Here is a 21,101-nt window from a genome sequence, read left to right on the forward strand (position 1 = left end):
GAGTTACTAAAAAGGAATTTGGTAGCCTGTTTTAGAGGTACAAGAGCATGTTTCATATTTTAGAAAGTTTTCTAACCAATATGGTTTATTTTTTTAAATCTGGTAGTCAAAATTATGCTTCCTAGAAATGTATCATGTTGAAGAACTAAATCACTTATGGCACTACTTGAAAAACCTAGATTTTCAGCCGGGTTGTAGTGGCACATGTCCATAATCCCAGTGCTCGGGAGGCTAAGACAGGAGGATCACCAGGAATTTGAGGCCAGCCTCGGACAAATAGTGAGTTCAAGGCCAGCCTGAACTGCATAGCAAGAGCTTGTTTAAAAACAAAACAAAACAAAAACACCAAAAGAACCCTAGATTTTCTTAGCAAAGCTTCACCAGAAATCACATGATAAGTAATTAAGAGATACAGGCTTTTTCTCATTTTGGTGTTAGGGTTTAAAGATGATCATGAACACTCAAGGTGAGGCATATGTAATTACATTATCCCAGCTAACTTATACAGATACTTGATATCATCTTAAATTAGTAGCCTCTGTCTGCCTGCTGGGATAAACCTTAGGAACCATGGAAATAAATAAACTGGGGCAGACAGCCCAGGACTGGATTTGTGAAAATTCCTGTTGAAGGACAGAAGTCTTGCCCAAGATACCAAGGGATAGTGAGGTTCACTCCAGTGAGCTGGGAGAGGGCACATTTCGAGGTTCCCTTACCTCGATTGTGCTGCAAGAGCACAATGGTGGGATTGACAATTGTGGTGGAGGGGTAAGCAGATGATGGCTTGCACACTGGTGGGAAGGCTTGGGAATCAGTTGCAATAAGGGAAGAAGAAACTTCATTTAGTAGAGAACTGGAACCCTGAAAAGAAAACAAACAATGTAACTAACTGTAAGTGCACAAAATCTAGAGTTAATGCTTTTTAAAGAGAAAAAAATCTAAGACTTTATAAAGATTTTAATTATAAACAGAAATGTAGTCCAGAAGACATTGCATTAATTCCAGTTAGAAGTTTAAGCTGGGATGCTTATTCTCTTGCTTGTATTAGTAAGAGGAAAGAAAGGAAAATTAAATGTTGCTGACAGTCTCAGCAGCACCATTCATTATTTTTACCTGGTAGTAGTTTTGGGCCAATCCAGTTACTGAAAAAGCAAATTCAAGTCAAAGTAGAATAACATGCAAAACCCATGCAATTCCAAATGTGATCCAGGAATGAGAGCCAGTTTAATTGGGAAAAACAGGGAAGTTTAGTATACTGTGTTGAGAAATGTGAGACGATATGAAGACAAGCTATATAAGATGATATAAGAGTAAGGAAGAGTAATGATTCCCTCAGAAAGCTGCTCTTGGTATCAAAATCACTGAGCAATTCTACTAATGCTTGCTTCTGACACCTGAATATTATCCTATCATGCTGGAAAATGTTTTCACTCTAATATTAGAGTGATAACGATCCCTGAAGTAAAGATGTGTGAGAGTCCTGACTTTAAAAATCTGATCTATTGAACAGAGATAGCAATAAAATTATTAATACTAACAGGATTATCTCCAAGTTGGGGCAATGGCAGTCTTTTGAAACAAGTGAAAATAGGACCCTGAAATGTAGTAAGAGGATAGAGAACTTTCCTCCATCGTATCTATACATTCTGCAAACTTTCTATTTTAGAATTTACAAACCTCAAAGCCAAATGGCACTCTTAAATGGATTTAAGAAAGATTTTGATAACTACTCTTGAAGCAATTATTATGCTCAATCAGAGATCAATTGCTGTGTACACACCTGCTGGACAAGGGCCATGCCCTCCCCTTCCTCCTGCCACCACCCAGCACAATGTCCTGCACACAGCAGATGTTCAGTAAATACCATGAGCCATCTACCAGCAAAGCACACCTGACCTAACAACTGCGGCAAGAGTACACAGCTCATTAGAGGAGAGGATATGGTGACCAGCACCCTTGACAGCTCCTGCCACACAGTGGGGGCTTCGAGAGCACATTGCCTCGGTCAGTCTCCCTCTTCTGAAAGTTCCCGTAACTACTGATAGCAATGAGCAGCAGCGGTGGGAGAGTGAAATCCCTTTCCAAGACTTTGAGAAGCACAGTGTGACCTTGTATATAAGTGCCCTCTCAACGCCTCCATTTAGAAGGTAAGAAATATTTACACTTTTCCTAATTTATCTCCACAGTGATTTAATAAATGCTCATGACATATCTAAAACACTGTCAGAATACTCCCATGAAACAAAATAGAAGGCACACAGCTCTTTAAAGCACGCACGCCCAATGTGATGTATAGGGAGATCACATAAGCATTAAACATTTAACAAATTTTACTCTGTATCCTATTTCTGAACATTACACGAACAGCTACTGACCAAAAAAAATTTTCTTAGAAAACCTGACTGAATCAACATGATTTTTATTCCTCTCTTTTATTCCCAAAGAGTGGCAGATGGATGAGGTATTCGAATCATGGCTTGGACACCACCCATTGGGCCCTCCTCTCCTTGAAAATTCTCATTCAGAGGGGAATCCAAGCAGTTTCTCTTTTCCCCTTTTACTGTTACCTAGGGCCAGACTAGAATTTATCAGGCCAACTTCTGAGAAGTCTACACCAGGTTGACTAGTTAAGGTTGAGAAACTGAGGACATTGTCCCCACTCACATGTCCTGGCACACTTGAAACAAACACACTATGAAAACCTAGAGCTACGCAAATGATAAATTACAGGGTCATACAAAACTACTTACTATGGTGTATAATTCTTTTTTGTTTTGTTTTGTTTTCTTTGTTTGTTTGTTTGTTTTCCAGTACGGGGAATCGAACTCATGACACTGTGCTCACCAGGCAGGTGCTGTGCCGCTGAGCTATATCCCCAGCCCCAAAGATATAAATCAGTGCTTCTCACACAATCCTCTTTGGCCAAGTGCTGTTATCACTGCTGTAATTCTGTTTTGTTTTGTTTTGTTTTGTTTTGTTTTATTTTGTTTTGTTTTGTTCTTTTCCTACTCTGGTGTATGAATGCACTTAAAATACAGCTCACATTACCTGCTACTCTTGAGAAACATTTTGTGCCTAAGGTAAGATGCCCGCATCCCTCAAAACCAGAGTAGCTTCCAAATTCACCTAGAAGTTCAGCTTGGATGGTGGGAGAGCACAGAAGGGAACAAGCTAGCACATTTCTCCAACAGGGACTGAGATGTAAAGATCAAAGTCAGAAGGACGTCCAAGACCTCAGATCAGGTCTGGCCTGGCCCTGGCCTCACATCTAGAGATTTGAGAAGAGGCCCTGGCCAGGAAGTACAGTCAGTCTCAGCTTTGGTCTGCCTGACGCCTGATTATAATTTCTTTAATAAGCCAAGTAAGAAGTTTCTTTACTGCTTTCTGCATGAATGGTCTCAGCTTAATAAGCCGTTTGGGCCAGTTCTGTAGGCATACCTCTTCACACAGTGGGAATGTCATTTAGTTTCATAAGCCAAATCCATAACTCACAAGCTCACTGTATCTCAAAATGGGGTTTGTGGGGCCCCAACATGGGACCCACAGAGATGCTTAAGACCAGGTGAGAATCCTAGGCCCCTCCCCAAATCCACTCCATCAGAAACTCTAGGAATATAAACTAGACCTCCCTGCCTGGCCCTTAGGTGTACACTCACCTTCAGAACTGATACACTAAGCCCCCAAATCCACTTGAAAGCAGAGGCCCTGACTAGTTCACAGGTGCATCTGTGGTACCTGGCAGAAGGCTCAGAATGTGATAGAAATTCAGTGACTAATTATTAACTAGTCAGTTGCTTTACAGTGACTCTGGCTCCTCATTTGCTAGGGCAAGCCCTCAGCCGCACAGCTAATGTTTACCGGTCACATCCTCTGTGCCGATACTCAGCCCGACTAATCCCCACAACCGCATAAATGGATCCACACACAGTATCTCCATATTATAGCTCACACTGACGTTCCTCAGAGTCCTTCAATTCCCAGGGTTCAAAAGAAAAAGGAAACTCAAATGCTTTGGCTGAGTCTTTTCTCTAAAGCAGCTGGGCTTTCCCACCTGTGGAGGGAGTTTAACTTGCTGAGACCACTGACGTGGTGCACCCTGTGCCTCAAAGGCCCCTCAGCCTCCTCCTTAGAGGCTCTCACATCTGTCTGTCTTTCGAAAACTCCTAACATCTGCACAAGGCTTTCAAGTCCACTTGCCCAATTAAACCTCACTGCCTAATTTTGATTTTACCCTGGTCTCTATCATTTCTGTTATAAAAGGGAGTTTATTCACAAAATCAACAGAATATTAATCATCTCCTCCCCGAGACACCCTTCTGTTCCCTGGTACACTGTCCTGCAGCACCACACCTGTGTTGTCTTTCCCCGCATAATTTTGCAGCTTTTCTCAGCTCTTAACACTTCATCTGTCTGGCCTACAAAGAGCAAGACTAGGCAAAGTGAAGGCCACAGATGTTTTCTCAGAGGGAAGACAAAGCTCTTTCAGGAAGATGCGCATTCTCAACAGGACAAAAAGAGGCCCCCAGAGACTTGTGAATAGCCACAGGCCACCCAGGGACACACAAGGGAAGCATGCACTCTAGGGACAGCAGACACAAGTCCCATCATCACACAAGCACAGCAACGGCCAACACTTTCCTCAGAACTTAGTACTTCAGTGAGAAAGAGGGATTTACTGCCAGGAGCAGACATTCAGGAAAGCTGTGGGGAGGGAGGTCCAGCAAGCTTACGGTACTTGAAACAGCTCCCGTGAGGTCAGGCTTGGAGACTCTGTGGAGGTCCTCCGGAATGGGAGGGACCAGCGGAGGTGGTGGTGAGAAGGATGGTGGTGTCTGGCTAACAGGGGGAAGGGAGCCACAAGCACTGGCTGGTTGGCTGTGGTGGGGCCGCCTCTGCAGATGAGGGGGAATGAAATCATCTAGAGTCGGGAAGGTCAGAGGTGAGGCAGCAGGGGTGGTCACCAGGGTAGTGTGGATGCAGCCAAGTGGCTCCAGAGATGCTGGAGGTCTGGCAGTGCCTTCTTGCCCTCTGTCAGTATTAACCAGGTAGAGAGGGACAACTATTACCTCAGGCTGAGCTGGGCTGGAGGAAGTGGCATCCTGTGGGAAATAAGGGGGTCGTTACGTAAAGGGGTACAGCAGGGACGAATGAATTCCATATTTAAACAGTTGCGAGTGGACATGCAGTGATGTACTCTGAGAAATATTTAATCGGTGCCCTTTCCTCAGAGTACATGAGACAGTTGGTGCTGGCCAGCTGGCCTCCTGATACTCCATGACACAGAGGGAGCTCCATCCAAGTTTACTTTCCATCCATCTATTTTTGAATTCTTTTAACACTTCATGAGAGAGAAAGAGAAAGAACAAGAGAACAGGCAGGCAGGCTGTGTTTAACCCCACAAAACCGCTGTAGGATGTGAAAGCCTGGCAGTAAATACTATTTCTTTGGCACCTTGACATAAAATATAAACACTCCATTATCTTACCACATTATTAGTCTATGGATTCCATGTTCCGGCATACTTTTGCACTTACAGAAAAGAGAGAGAAGAAGACAGACAGAGATTTGTGTTTAGAAAGAAGAATTCAGATTCAAGCTGCAACAATATTAATGAGGAAAGGCAAGGTAAGGAAGTCCAGAGAACATATTAGCCGCTCACATCAGTTTCGAAAGAAACATTGTAGAAGACACACAAACATTCCTAATTTCTTGCCTTGGCTGGACAACTTGGCTGCAAAAGGTAAATTTCTTTGCTCTTCCGTGTTTCAGGATCAGAAGTAACCTGGGGGCCTAGCACAGGTGGTCTCACTGCATCTGGAAACAAAGCCCACGTCCCCAGAGAGGGACGCTCGCCACAGTTACCGGCATCTTTGTGGATGTCAAAGAATAGCTTGGAAAGGTCAGGAGGAGGAACAGGAGGTGGTTTTCCTGTGCTGGCTGTGCGGGGGACAAGGCTGGGAGCTGGTGCCTGGGTGCCTGCAGCCTCCAAGGGAGTGTCTTTGGCCGGGTCACGTGCAACATGAGAGTTTTCCGAGGCGGCCCAGCAAATGTTATTGGATAAACAAGGTACATATAAGCTGCTGATCTTTTTATTCCCAGTGGCCTCATGACGTGGGTTAGAGCTCACATTCTTATTAGGAACTAATCTTGTGGCTGCATAGTGGCGCTGGGGTTTGGATAAAGCACTGCAGAACGTGGAACCCGGAAGCAAGGGACCAGAATACACCACATCTTTGTGAGTTGGTCTAACTGCCAGGGGGACAGAGATGGGCTGCGGCTGTGAGGGGTTCTGCTGGCTGGGGATGCTGAGTGGGATGTAAGGCTTTGGTGAGCTCATGTATAGGGAGTTTTTATGGGTACTGCCGACGGTGGGAGTCTGCCATGCAAAGCGCCCCTCTGGAGGGAGAGGAGGGCGTGGAGAGAAATCCTTCAGTAGAATTTTTAAGACATGATACCAAAACAAGGAGAAAAGAAACAAAGAGAAGGGGAGATGGAGAGAAGGGTGGCCATTAGACACAACAGTATAACATGATCTGAAGACAATAAAAACTCTTGACACATTAAAGTAATTCCTCCAGCTGGTCTCCCTTTGGTGCCTACAGTTTTCCTCAGGGCAAGCCAAGGACTGGCTCATACTCACCTGGAAAGGCTGGTCTGATTCACACCTCAGGGAGGTTGAGCCAGCCTGAAACCAGCTATATCACCTTCATTCCCAGTCCTTGGTTAGCTGCGTTTTCGTGGACCTCTTTACTCCAGGACGCCTAGGCAACCAAGTGCCAGGGAAGTCCGCCCCAGAGCTTCCATTCCCTTGAAATAGCCCTTCCTCAAGACTTTTCTCTTGAAGGCTTTGCTTTAAAATTTGAAGTTCATTAAACTCTTTTGAGTGCCTTTCATTCTTTTCTTTCAGGAAAAGCAGAGTTGAAAGAACTATACTTTTTTTGTATTTACAAGAAACAGATATCTCTCTGGAGCCACTAAGGTTTAGCCCTCAGTTCCATAGTATAATAAGTTAAAGTTCACTAAGAAAAGAACACTAAGGACTTTGATGCACATGTGCTCTTTTCTCAAGGGAAAGAGTGTGATGGAAATAATTATTAAAATGAAGGTGCTAGGGATGTAGCTTGATGGTAGAGTACTTGCCTAGCATGCACAAAGATAGCAGGTTTCATCCCTAGAACCACTCAAAATAAAAGGAGGAAACCATGAAACTGTAAGCACTTAGTTCATAACCTCCCATTTCTGATGCACACAGAAAAAGGGACCAGGTACTGTGCTCATATTTTGGCTTATGGGATTATACTCTACCTGGTACATCTAATTTCAACTAGAGTCAAACCACCACTAGAATCTATTCTAGAGGAGGATGATCAACCTCAGAATTACAGCTCAACCCAAAGCTATGAGTACAGGTTCAGAGTTACAAAGTTATAATTCACAGCTCGTGCCTCTTCCCTCAACACCACTCTTCCATGGGTCTCTGTGGGGCCAAGAGCCAACAAGCAGTGTGACTCTCCAGACTGAGCCTCTTCAGCCAATCAGCTCACCTGGGCATGAGACTGTGAGAGGAAGAAAGCTTATGTTCCTAGAAATTCTTCACTGTCTTCTACCTTTACAGATAATCCAGCACTGGAATAAACCCGGAACCCTCCTCCAAACTGCATAAGTAAGGGATATTAGAGCTTGGTCAATGCTATTAAATGGGTTGTGATTAAAAACTAAGAGGGTACAAAGGTGTGGGTACAGAGTCTGGGTCTATCTTGGAGCTGTTTTGTGTTTTACTTTTGTATGTTGTGGAGTACATATGGAATGGGACGGATCTCAGAGAATATAAATAGGTGGGAACTTTTTTATTTATGACTTTGGATTAGAATATCAACCCAGAAACAGTAGATAACCTATCCTTTAGCTTTTCTTCAAACTTACCCTCTAGGTTGTAACTCAGTTCTCAAGTTAAAAATAATCTGGATGGACTATTTGGATATTCTCAACTAAGTCAATGCCTGACCTGTTTTTAGTGTCCAAAATGGTATCAGTAGAATATAGCCATATATATCAGACAAAAATACAAAATAAACAGCCCCTCTCTGGTACAAAGCAAGAACAAAACCTTTCAGAAGAACTCACTTGGTTCATGAACTTGTAATGGGACTTTGGGTATATATACAGTACCCTCCCAAGACAAAGCATTTGGACTAGCATGCACCAAAGGGACTGCCAGGTAAGCTGATAATGGTTGTTGAAAGTTAAGTAAAAGGCCTCTTTGATTTGGATTCAGATTTACTTTTACTTTGAGCTCACATTATTTTACATGTGATTTCTTCTTGTCCAAAGATAGAAATCAGTTTCAATTAGTTTCTAACTCAACTCGGTTGTGGCCAGTTATGGTGCCAGGGTCCTACCACATCAGGCATGAGCCTTCCTGGCTGTGACCCTGAAGAAGGGATTCTTTCCCAAAGTGTTCACAATTCACCCAGAACCAAAGGATTTCCTGTCATGGGGCTTCTTTTAGCCCTAAAGAAGATGGGAGATAGAAGGAACTACTTTTTGTTTTGTTGTGAACAGTGTAGGAACCAGACAGGCAGTTTGTATTCTTGCCCAATTAGCTATTAAGGAAATTCCACTTATTATTTAAAGGGTGGTCAGTGAAAAAAGATGAGGCTTCTTGAAAAATCTGGTTTTCAGTTTATACAGTTTGAGGAACTACGTACACTCCCACTGTGGATGACCATGATGATAATGATGTTACAAGGAGGGAAGACTTGACTCCCTCTTCCTTGCAGGGAGGAGGGCAGTAAGTCCAGGCTTGCAGGACACAGTGTTCCCATCTGGCCCATGGGTCTCCTAAACCTCAGCTCATCCCTATAAGGTATACTCAGGGCACAGGGTTGTGAGAGCTGAAAGCCAGGGAGGTGCCCAGCCTAGCCCAGCCCAATCTACCACGGCTTTGTCAAGCCACAACCTACTCATAAACCTGATAATGGCTATATATTCGAGAAGTTATATTTACATTCAGAAAATAGATCTAAAAATTAATGCATGATCTAAAGGTTCTTAAAATTTGGTTGACCAACTTTACACTGAATATACAGAATAAAACTATTATATTAGCCATTCACCACATTCCCTTTAAGAAGCTCCACTTAAAAAAAAAAAAAATTGAGTGACAGATAAGAAAATACCCTACTTAGGATGCTTGGCCTTATTAAGAAGCTAAGAGTGGTGGCTCACACCTGTAACCCCAGCACTCTGGGAGGCTGTGACAGAAGGAACACACGTTTGAGCTCAGCCTCACCAACTCAGTAACTTAGTGAGATTCTGTCTCCAAATAAAATATTCCAAAAAGTTGGGGTGGGGATGGGGATACAACTCGGTGCAAAGACTGGTTCAATCCCCAGTACCACTAAAATAAATAAAATAAATTCCTTAAGGGCAATATTTATTAGCACAGTGATCTGAACACAACAGAGTATGCAATAAAGCTATTATGAGCTATTATTAATGTGTATCTAAAAGAAATTTGTCTTTACTTCCCATGCTTTTAAAGTGATCTCTTAAAGGCGCAGTAATACCTTGGTTCAGTAATGTTTCTGCTTGCAAACAATTTGGTTTCCAAACAGAAACACTTGGCAAGATTTTGTTTTTGTTTGCAAATGCTGCACTTGATGACAAACATGACCACAGCCATCTTTCCCACACAAATACAAACATGGCCATCTTTTCCAAAATCATACAACAAATTAATCCATGAACCACAGTATCACTGTAGGTACAAAGCCAAAAGGAATGACTGAGTTACCCTATGAGCTAAGTCAGTGATGACAGAAGACAATGTGCTTCTACATTTCCTTTGAATTCATCAGCACTGCTTTCTAATCTCGTCAGAGCTAACTGTGTCCATTCTTGAGATGGCTGAGGAGAAAGCATGTTGGCCACATTTGACCATTCAAAAAGGTTTCAGAAACGGGAAAACCAGGGCAAGTCATTTAACAGACAAGTAACCTCCCAAGTCCCTGTGTCTGGCGAGAACTTCAGGAGGCCAGGCACGTTCACAGCTCCTGGTTCTAACAGGGGCTCTGGATGCACAGGCTGGACTCGGGGAGGTAAGTCACGGCCGGTGGTGGAAAAGCCTTAATGGTGCTGTAGCACACAAGACAGACAAGACCCCAACACTAGCTTGAGAAGACAGAGGTCAGCAGAAAAGAAGGAAGACATCATTTCTGACTTGGTTTCACTGCAGGGGCCAGGGCAATGTTATGTCCTAATAGGAAGGAGCCAAAGAATCACTAGAGAAGAGGGGTGGGAGCTGGAAAGATGTGTGGAAATTCCAAGTTCCTTGTGAGCTCTGGGAACACCTTCAGGGGGAGGCACAGGAAAGAGGACCATGACAAGAATACATACTGCAAGCATGAGTACAGTAAGGCCCTGACTTATGAATGTTCAAGTTGTGCACTTTCACAGGTGTATACTGTATAAGCTTCACTTTGTCAGATTATTAACAAATCTGACTTATGAGCATTCTCCCAGGACAGAACTCAGAAACTTACTATAGCACCACTTTCTTTAAGAGAAAAGAGCTCCATTCCATGGGAGTGGCTGCTCTATGTAAAAATGTTCTTCATAGATCACCTGAATTGTAACACTGTCCATCCTTGTCCTCAAAGTGGCAGTGTATCAATAGGGAAGGAAAGGAAGAAAGACTGGGAAACCAGCTAGGAGAAAAGCCCTAAGGAAAATTTTCCCCACTCCAAGTTGTACAGCTCTGGGGAACTTTCTGTTGCAGGATAGAACTGGGATGTGTAAGTGAGGTTGTGCTGCCCTTTCAACTTCTATCTGTAGGATTGGGCTCTTGGATTTAGAGTCTGGCCACAGCTACCTGATAATAATCTGTGTGGATACAGTTGCTTGAACTCTTAGAGCTCAATCTAGAAAATTAATGAAGTAAACACAAGAAGCAGTCTTCTCTTGAATATTACATTCTGAAGTGTTTTATAAAAATAAACTCAGATTTTTTTCCTATTCAATCTAAATGAATTCTCTCTTTTAGCACATTTCCACATGCATATCAAACCTAGAAAACATCAGGCCTATTTCCAAAATCCTGGTAGAGACCAACCTCATCCCACGCCTCTGCTGCTCTTGACCATGACTCTCCTCGTAACTCTAATCCCCACAGAGATTTTCTTCAGTTGATTGAAAGCTATTTCCATGATCATCTGAGCAAGTAGGAAGTCACCTGTCTAGGCTAAAAGATAAGTGAACAAATACTACCCACTGATTCCCACCCTGCCTGTGGGCTCGTGCCTACCTGGGGCTTGTCAGCTGGAAGGCTGGGATGCACACTTCTGTAGCCTTTGGCAGCAAGTGAAGATGGCTGGGCATTCCCATTGGCATCAGCACTGGAAGAAGGCCTCCACTCGTCTAAGAGATTAGAAAAAAACCCAAAACCTTGTCACTCACAGGGAACGTCCCCTGGCTCCCTCTAATTCAGGGGTCCCTGTTAGAAAGCAGGGATAGTAAGAATACAAGAGAAACCATACCTGCTGAAGGATTCTCTGGCTCCAGATCTATGTGTAGGGCAGAAAGAATGACAACAAGAAGAAAAAGAAAAAACAGAAACAGTTACATTTACGGAAATAAGCATGAGCTACACAGAAGGATGAAAACCCAGTACCCTGTTGTCTGACACAAAGTGCCCTCAGTCACGATGGCCTGATTACCATAGGAACCCACTCTAAACCATGATGTGCTCACTGGCACTGACCTTTGAAAACACAAGGCTCACATTCACAAGTATGAAGAAACAATTGTTCTTTGACATTCTCATTTTACAGACAAAAAGGCAATAGAACTTTCTACTGCCCAGTCCCTACTAACCCTCACTCCCCTTCCCCAAGCTGGCGCTCCCTGATGACAGGCTGGGCTCTACAATGGACCCTGGAGAGGAAATGGCAAGGTCATTTTTCCATGGGTGCTATGCTATACTAGTTGGCAGAACATGACTCAAGCCCGGGGGTATCTGTTATGATATACTGTTCTTTTTGGTTTGTTTTTATGGGATTTTTTTTTCTTTTCCTGCTTTTCTTCTTTCCATCAAATGAGCCAATAAACATTCAAAATCTAGTCACCTTTCCTGAGTATTCATATGCTAAAAGGCAGCCTTGTATCCCTTCAGCCTTCCTAGTCATTGCATGTTGCATTTCGGAGTCCCTAAATCTCTCTCAGTTTGACCCACCAGCAGCATGAAGCAACACAGCCCACTGGTTAGCTGTGCAAATGGCAAGGCAGCTAGACCTCAATTCAAATCCTAGCTCCACCACCTATGGGCTTTGTGATTCTGAGCAAGTTATAAGCCTCAATTTGTCTGTTTGAAAAATGGGGATAATGATATACCTATTTTGTTTGTGTTGTTATAAGAATTAAATGACCTAAAGCATGTGAAATGCTTAGCACAGTGCCTGGCAAAGCTCATAAACGTTTGCTATTTATCATCATCTTCTGTATCACCTCTTGTCTCTAGAATTCTGTATCTTCCATCTTGCCCAGGGCTCCATCAGCCTTTTCCACAAAGGTCAGATAACAAGTATTTCAGGTCTGGTGGGCTGCATGGTTTCAGTCACAATAGAGACTGAGCAGCCCTAATCTGAAAATGTGAAATGCTCCAAAATCTGAAAGTTTTTCAGCACCAACATGACGGCGTAAGTCAAAATTTCCACAACAGACCTTGTGTTAGATTGCAGTCAAAAAGCAAGTGCACTAAAAGTACCACATAAAAGTACCCTAACGATCAGGGCTACGGTTCAGTAATAGAGTGCCCGCCTGGTTGAGCAGTGCCCCTACCCAACAGGATGCCCTGGTTCGATCCCCATCACCACATAAACAAAGCAAAAAAACTATTAGAACAAACAATGATAAAACAGTGTTTCTATTTTTGAAAACCTTCCAATATGTATAACGTATATATGAAGCATGAATTAATTTCTTGTTTAGACTTTAGACCTAGGTTCTCTTCTTAACATATCTCCTTACTTATAAGCAAATACTTAAAACCTGAAGGAAAAAACCTGAAATTCAAAATACTTCTGGTCTCAAGTACTTTGAAGAAGGGACACTCAGGCTGCGTCTGACTCTGCCATCCCAGAGCCAGAGTGGCTACAGACAGTACGTGAGCGAGTGAATGCCACTATTCTCCTATATCCTTTGATTTATTCACACTAAATTCAAATTTCATATACTTTTTATGTGATACTCAATGCCACTCTTGTTTTGAATTTTCTTTCTACCATTTAAAAATGTAAAAACCCACTCTTATCTTAAAGGCTGTAACAAATGCATGCATGGGCTAGGTTTTATTCAGGGCCATAACTGCCAATCTCTAATGTAGCCAAACCTGCACTTCCTCTTCCTCCCCACCTGCATCTGCTGGTCTCACGCAATGGAGACACACAAAGGTGTCTAACACTGCAGCTCTCATAGCCCAAGCCTCCATTGCGAAGTGGGTCTCACAGGAACTAGAGATAGACTTTCTCTAGTCAAATTTCAAGTTGACATATACAAACATTTATTGACACCTTCCACTGCTACACTTGTACACCTATTTAACACTTTAATGTGCATGCCAACTCTACGAGGTCGGCAATCATCTTACTTCATGTATGGAAAAGAGGGAGGCCAACTGACCTGCCCAAAGTCACACAGTCTCACACATGAGGGAACCAAGCAGTCAGCCCAGGTCTCCAGCCCAGATCCAAGTGCAGCATCCTGGCCACCACCAACAGCTGACATCCACACATCAGCCACCAAGCAAAGTTACATCCCAAGGAGGCAATAGGATCAAACAAGTTTCAGAGCAAAATGCAAGCCAGGAGTAAAGGTTTGAATGATTCACAACCATGTACAGCAGCGGTCGAGCTGCCTCAGAATCACAGCGAACACCTGGTAAAAAACACTTCACTGGAACCCACTCCCAGTGTTCTTGATGCAGGAAGATAAGGCCCAGGAACATGTACTTTAAGACATTCCCAGGTAACCCACAATATGTAGGTTATCCACAGTCTGTACTTTAAAAGCCACTGAAATAAGCCACACTCAAAAAAAAAAGTCCTCATTCTAGAAAAATAACTGTATCTACCCCCCTCTTCCAAAAGACAATTTTTATAAAATGCCTCAGTTATATATTCTCTTAGTGGCTTGCCTGTTCACACTTCTGCTACTCCCTTATAGACAGTTCAGCTACTTATCTTTTCTCCTCCCCACAATCACAAAGTTGGAGAATGTAAAGGTCTTACGTTTTGCTCACATCACTGCAATGTACTAGCTTATGTGACCAGAGTCAAGTTTGTAAAGCACACAAAAAAACGCCTTTTCTCATCTATAAAATATAATCCTAGGGGCTGGGGATTTATCTCAGTGGCAAAACGCCTGACTGGCAAGCGCAAGGTCGTGAGTTCAGTTCCTGGTACCGGAGAAAAACCAAAAAAAAAATAATAATAACAATAATCCTTAGCCCAAATAATCCTCACAAGGGTGCTGAACAACCAGAGATCAGATAACCACATTTATCGCTCACTGGTGCTTCGTTGCAGATGGCTGGCCCAGAAAAAATTCTCACAGCTAGCAGAACCAAAAGCACGGGCGATACACCATGCCGATCTCTTCTCCGTCACTTTCACTACCCCTGCCATCCTCTTTCCTAAGTTGGTATTTCTGGTCCCACGTTTTCACATCACTCTTCAGTTGTATTAAGTTTATAAAGACAGTAAATGTCAACAGGTTCTGAGTGATGGGCTATTCCATGGAAGTTGTAAACTCTACACCAAATTGGGGACACATTATTTTGCCTATTTTTGGTTCCCCATTGGTTCTATTCAAGTGACACTGTCAAATAAATGTGTTATGGAAAGTTGAGGTGTGACTGTCCTTCCAAACCTCTAGGTACTCTAAAGGGATCATCATTTTGGCATCTGATTACCTTGTGTGTTTTATCCTTTGCCTTATTAACCACAAATCCTAATCCAATGACCTAGTAGTTCATCTGTGACGTGGACACAGATCTCTTCTTGAGACATGAGGAATAAGTGAAAGTATATGGAGTGACGTGTTTTATAAAATTGGAATCTAAAACACAGGAGGAAAGAATCCCCCATAGACATGAACTAGAATCACTAATCTCCATTTGAATAGCTTCAAGAACATATCTTTGGGGAATGACCCAATTTTGTTTCACATTCCAAATCTTTAAAATTTTCACCTCACCTTGCCCCAAAAAGGCAGTTCCTAAGAACTCCTTAAGCAGTTCTCATCTGTATTGAAAGAGAGCTGCATGTTTGATGTTTCATCACCCTTTGCCTGTTACCTTGTCTTCTGAACCTGAAAGGTTGATAGCAGCCCAGGGCCAATTGTGCCTGAATATGTGGGATGAAATCATACATAGATAATCATCATTTTTTTAATCATCAGTTATCAACTCCTGATTGAGGAAGCTGTTGAAATGCTTCTTTCAGTAAATGTTATCTTAGAGCTCCTGAGGTGGGAGAGATGGGAGACCTTGGAAAACGGGCTTCTAGGTAGATTTTGCAACCCTGAAGAGAAGGAGCTACTCTGCATTAAATTTATTTTGCCTTGTCTTTCCTTCCGTCTGCTCTGTATTTATCTTTTCTGGCCTGTGGCTATAAGCTTTCTATTATTTTGCTTTTATCTAGTTGGTAGAAGTTTTCTGTGCTAACTTCATTTTGGCTTCTTCTGATGTTTTTGTTTCTGATGATCAGTCATTCTTGGGATCTTAACATAATTTTCATTGAGTCAGTCTTGATGTGCTTTTAAGAAATAGATGGCAGACGTTAAAAGCAGGTGGCTGTTCCAAATCTTATCTGGGTTTATAGTTCATTTAAACTGTGTATTTGAGAATTTAAATTTACCCTAAAGGGGGCCTGGCCTTTGCCCTCTGCTTCTGGGAAGTAATCACTAAACCCTTAGAATATATCACACCTGATAGGAAGGTCTTTGTGTATCTGGGCTTGAGTCATACCAATAACGTGATTTAAGACGGGGTTTTGAGGAAACAGGCACTTCATCTCCTAATGGAGAACAAGACGAGCAGCGGAGTATGCCTACGTGCCACAGACACAATAAAAACACTGCCACAAAGGCACAAACCTCCTGACTGGCGATACTGGGAACGTACTTTCAGACATTCAAATATGCTGAGAAATAATGTGTCCTGACTCCATGCAGCGGGGACAGTGGGAAGCTCTAGAAACTCCTCAGACTTCATGCCATGCATTTTTTCTCTTGGATGATTTTAATCCCTATCCTTTCCCTACAATAAACCATAGCTATCAGTATAACAGCTTTCAATGAGTTAGTAGAGTCCTTTAAGCATTATCAATGAACCTGAAAGTGGTGTTTGGAACCCCCAGAATTTGCAGTTGTCAGAACTGAGGGTGCCCCCTTGTGGGGACTTTTCCCTCTACCAGCCCTAAGATTTGATTTGGGGCAAGAAGAACCTCTAACTGTGTCAATGTCAGTGAATCAGGGTCAAGATTTTTCTGATGTCTTTTGCTGTAGCCAATCTGGAGGAGCAAATACGAGAGTCAAACCAGAGGAAATGAGTTATTGTAGACCCAAGAATGTTTATACCTAAAGCTAACTTTGCAGTAAAGAAGCAGGCAGTAAAGACTGGGGCTAGCTAACACAGAATTAACAGAATGTAAGACCTAACCTAGGCCTTGGCATTTAAATCAAAACACAGGAGAGGATGTATGAAACCACAAAGTCTTCAAGCTATACCTGACTGGAACTTGGTAGTGCACTCACTATCAACTCAGGTTCCTTTTCTCCTCTTGAGTAAAGGACAATGGTGACCTTGCTCTGAACCAACAGGGCCAACACCCACACCTAGGCAATGTGAACAGGAAACAAGCATATGGTATTTAGGCTTTTCCCAGCAGCAAGGACTTAACACCAAGATCACTGCCGTTCTTTTCAGATGGTTATGATCCAAAAATGAGGGTCCACAGAGGTTAGCACACTAGAAGGAAACTATGGTCATGGACCTGGGGTCCAGCTGCCACTTTCAAGTGGCAGAAGTCTGGGGAGCGGTTTAAACTGGGCATCTCCTAGGGTTCCACCTTTCACTCCACCTCAGGGGAAAATTCCATTCACCTAAAATTCACTACGCAGATGGCTCCCAAATCCATACCTTAGACTCCAAATTTCCAAAGGTTCATTACAAACTTTCTCCTAGAATCTTCTCACTTGCCAAGAAAACTCACTATGCCTAAAAATGAACTTCAACATTCCTTTCAACCCCCTTCACAAATTCCCCATCTTGCTGGGGATATAACTCAGTGGCTCAAGCACCTGACTAACAAGCACAAGGTCACGAGTTCAATTCCCAATACAAAAAGAAACAAATTCCCCATCTTCATGAATGTCACTCCTAGAAACCCACGGAAGACACTTACTGGTTAACATGGACTCTTGTCTCTCATTGAGCCCTGTCATTTCATCCAATTCCACCCAAATCGCCCAACTGTACAATCTTGAATTTAGCCCCAGTCAATGGGATTCTACTTGTGTCAGGTTAATTTCCAAACTTCCCAAGGTTAAGGAGCATTTGGGGACATTTAGAAAGACTTGGAAACCATCTTGCCCAAGACCATCATACTTCATATAGGCTTCAAAGCCACTGTGACTCACAGCCAGAAAGGGTAGCAAACCACAAGCCCCTGCTCGCCTCTTCTGCTGCCTTTTGCCCTCACGTTAGCACCTGGAATTACTCTTTCCCCCCTTTTCATTTTCCTCCTTTCTCTCTATTTCTCACCATAATTCGCAGTGGGTTGCTTAGCCCCTGGCACACAGGAGATGTTGAATGGACACATACTCATTTACATTAGTTTCAACTTACCAGAGGAAGATAATGTACTGTAAGACATACATACTGATAGCTAAACTCTCAGTTCTGCATATTTTTTAACAATTTGGTAAAGATTTGATGAACAGGGTTTGACAAAATCTCTTTTCACCGAAGTTACTTGATGGAAATTTGTAAGATACAGAACCATCCTGGGACAAGAGAGTGCTTTCCAGGCGGCCTCAAATCCACCAACAGTTCACAGCGCACAGCGGGAGTAGCATGCGTGGGCTACGTTAGTGCACACTGTAACACTAGAGGGAGCTCCAGGCCCCTCTCCTCCGCCACCTCCATGTACAGCCTGAGAAGGGGCTTGGTTAAGGTCATCCAGCTGGGACATGGGTTTTCTTTTCCTCCCATGATTTCTAGCTTGGGAGCTGCATCATTCTAGTTAGACTCAGAGAAGCTTATTTATGTGAACCCTGAAGTCATTTTGCTTTCTCTCCTCAGCCCCACTCTTCCAGGGAAGAGAGAACTGCAGCAGGTCAGGAATCAGTTGTGGGCTCAGGGGTAAAGGACAAAGAAGCTACTCTGTCAGTTTTTAATGATATAAGCTGCTCAGGACTTCCCTGGGTCTATAAACATAGAAGCCCTCCATAGGCACCAACATTACCAGTCTGACCTTGTCCTGGGGCACCTGCTTCAGGGCCTGGGATAAGAAGAACATCAGTCTCCAGTATGCTGGGCACTACCATCTCCACCTTATACAATTCTGCTTTCCCACAGAAAGCCTCCTTCTGTACCAGAAGGGTCTGCACACCCTGCTTTCTTTCCTCTCTGATTCCAATGAAGCAGTCAATCCTTCAGTTCATTTAGGCCAGCAGCATCAGTATGACCTAAGGATTTGCCAAGAATGCAAACAGTCAGATCCCACCTCAGACCAGCAAGCAGGAATCACAAATTCTAAAACTCTGGGCTGGAGCCCAGTAACCTGCCTTTGCACTCCAGGTGATTCTGACGCAGAGAGAGCATGACATCCATGGCAGGACAGAGTGAAAGGACCCACCTGGCCCTCCACTAATTGCACCCATGGAATCACAAAGTCAGCATTACCTAATCCCAAAATACTTGAGCTTTGGAAAGCTCTCTCTAGAGAGGCCAAAATAACCCCAATCCTAATCTAATAACAGCAGCTAACATCTAACAGTTTATTTCAGACCTAGTGTAAAACACTTCATATCTTCCTTCTCCACAGCAATCCTGGGTGGCAGGTACAATGACCACCCCATTCCATAGATGAGATCTTTGGTGTTGAGAGAAAGTACAATAAACTGTCTGTGGATACACAGCCACTAGGTGGTGGAGGCAGGATGTGAACACAGATCTACCACACTCCAAATTCCCAGGTCTACACCTCAATGGCGTGTCACAGACGCTCAGGTTTCTCATGCTGTGGATCAGGGTGGGCAGGGGGATGTCACACGGGTTTCTTTGGTCTCTCTCAGCTCCTAGGCTGCACTAACTTTACCACTGCTTTCCTGATCCTGCCCCTTCCACTGTCTTCACCCAATAAAGGCCTGAGCCCTGCTGGCTCTGCTCCCTAAGTCATTCCACCTCCCTGCCCACTTAGCTCAAAAGAAAGATGAGCTCAGAGAAGCCAAATATCCAGGGCATCTCACCATGTGCTCCCCAGTCCCAAAGCCACCTGTCCCCTGAATTTAGTCTTCAGAGCACAGGCTGGTATAAAAGCAAAACTCAAAGTGAGGGTCCCTGCTGTGCCTTTATCTTTAAAGCATGTGCCTGCCTGTCAGTTCAGGGCTTGGACACTACTCAGAATAGAAGAAACAAGAAGTCAACTTTCCCAGAGGCCCCTGAGACAATCAGGCGGCAGAAGAATTCAAAACCACCTAAGCAAAAGCAGAACGATCTTTCCATATGGCTTTGCACATCCCCAACCCCATTCCCCAGGCTCAGGGGTAGCGCACCTGGCTTGCTTTCATGTTCTGGGGTTTCCTGAGGGCTCACAGGGCTACTGGTTGGGGCTTCCCTGTAGGAGGATGAGGCCCGGAGAGTCACTGCTCCTTTTCCAGTGCAGATTTTTGTGGGATCCGTATCTGAAAAGAAAATATCCAGAAGAGAAGACTGAATCCAAGACTCTAGAAGGAAGGATTAAAACAACAGTCAGTTAGCAAACTGTTATAGCCAGGAAATGAGATGAACTTGATTACAGCTACTCGAAGTCTTTAAAAGCTCACAGCTGATGGAAATTAATCTGTGGGTGGTGGAGGGGGGCAGGAGAAACCATTTCCAGAGGTTTGCCACACACCGTGAGATTAGGGGACAATGGAGGCAATGGTGAGTTCTGAATAAATGTATGAGTTACCGTTATCAGCTGAAAATGCCTCAAAATGAAAGCAGGCTTATTTCTTTTATTAAATGACATTTAGGTTGATAAGCAGACTTCTGATCAATTAGTAAGTTATGTTTCAAGACGGAGTTTATAAAAGTTCTCTCAAGCTTCCAAAACATCCTTCTTATCAAAGAGAAAATTGGCAACACAGGGAGTTAGAGGGGTGTTCTGAGGAGGATCACTATTTCGTAGTTCTCCAAAGGGAAAAACAGAAAGCAAACCTCCTTGTATCTGCAAGTCAAGAACTCTGAAGTGATGAGACAGAAGGATATGCAGCCTTACATTCCGAAGGGAAAGAAGAAAATTCACAGCAAGGAAGATGACCGAAAAGACTCAGCCCCGACAGCTCTTTTCATGACCTTCCCTACAGCCTTCACAAGGCCTTGACGCTCCTGATAGCTTTATCAGAGGATAATAACAGACCCAGGACATCTCTGAGAGTCCCTGTTGAGGAGAATGTAAAAGTACCGGTGTCCACCTTATCCAAGGGAGACACATTCCAAGACCACACATTACTGATCCTGACACATGCTTTGTTCTTCCCTGAACACACGTGCCTCTGATGAAGTTTAATCTATAACTTAGGTATAGTAAGAGGTTAACAAGTATAATAATAAAATAAAATAACAACATACTATAATAGTTACTTAAAACTTAAGAATTGTTTATTTCTGGAATTTTTCATTTAATATTTTTGGACCATGGCTGACCACGGGTAGCTGAAACTATAGAAAGTGAAACTAGGGCTGGGAATTTAGCTCAGCGGCAAAAGCGCCTGCCTGGCAAGCGCAAGGTTGTGAGTTCGGTTCCCGGTACCGGAGAAAAACCAAAAAAAAAAAA

At 43.3% G+C, this 21,101-nt stretch overlaps 1 protein-coding gene across 23 annotated transcripts in view; it reads right to left on the reverse strand.

Annotated features, from left to right (window-relative positions):
• Sorbs1 (sorbin and SH3 domain containing 1) overlaps positions 1 to 21,101 on the reverse strand; it is a 226,481-nt gene that overhangs the window by 86,526 nt on the left and 118,854 nt on the right. For 6 of the 23 annotated variants that reach the window (XM_013506183.1, XM_013506188.1, XM_013506177.1 and 3 more), the window contains 4 exons: positions 19,837 to 19,965; positions 11,538 to 11,564; positions 11,306 to 11,418; positions 717 to 861 (listed from right to left, as the gene is read on the reverse strand). In XM_013506183.1, coding sequence (XP_013361637.1) covers positions 717 to 861; positions 11,306 to 11,418; positions 11,538 to 11,564; positions 19,837 to 19,965 — 414 coding nt within the window. Of the gene's footprint in view, positions 1 to 716; positions 862 to 4,730; positions 5,100 to 5,713; positions 6,428 to 11,305; positions 11,419 to 11,537; positions 11,565 to 19,836; positions 19,966 to 21,101 lie in introns of all 23 variants that reach the window. The other 17 variants (XM_013506186.1, XM_013506184.1, XM_013506189.1 and 14 more) reach the window with 7 other exon arrangements.

Source organism: Chinchilla lanigera, unplaced genomic scaffold (assembly GCF_000276665.1).
Source record: "Chinchilla lanigera isolate Chin_1 unplaced genomic scaffold, ChiLan1.0 scaffold00106, whole genome shotgun sequence".
In the NCBI taxonomy this organism is placed as follows: domain Eukaryota; kingdom Metazoa; phylum Chordata; class Mammalia; order Rodentia; family Chinchillidae; genus Chinchilla; species Chinchilla lanigera.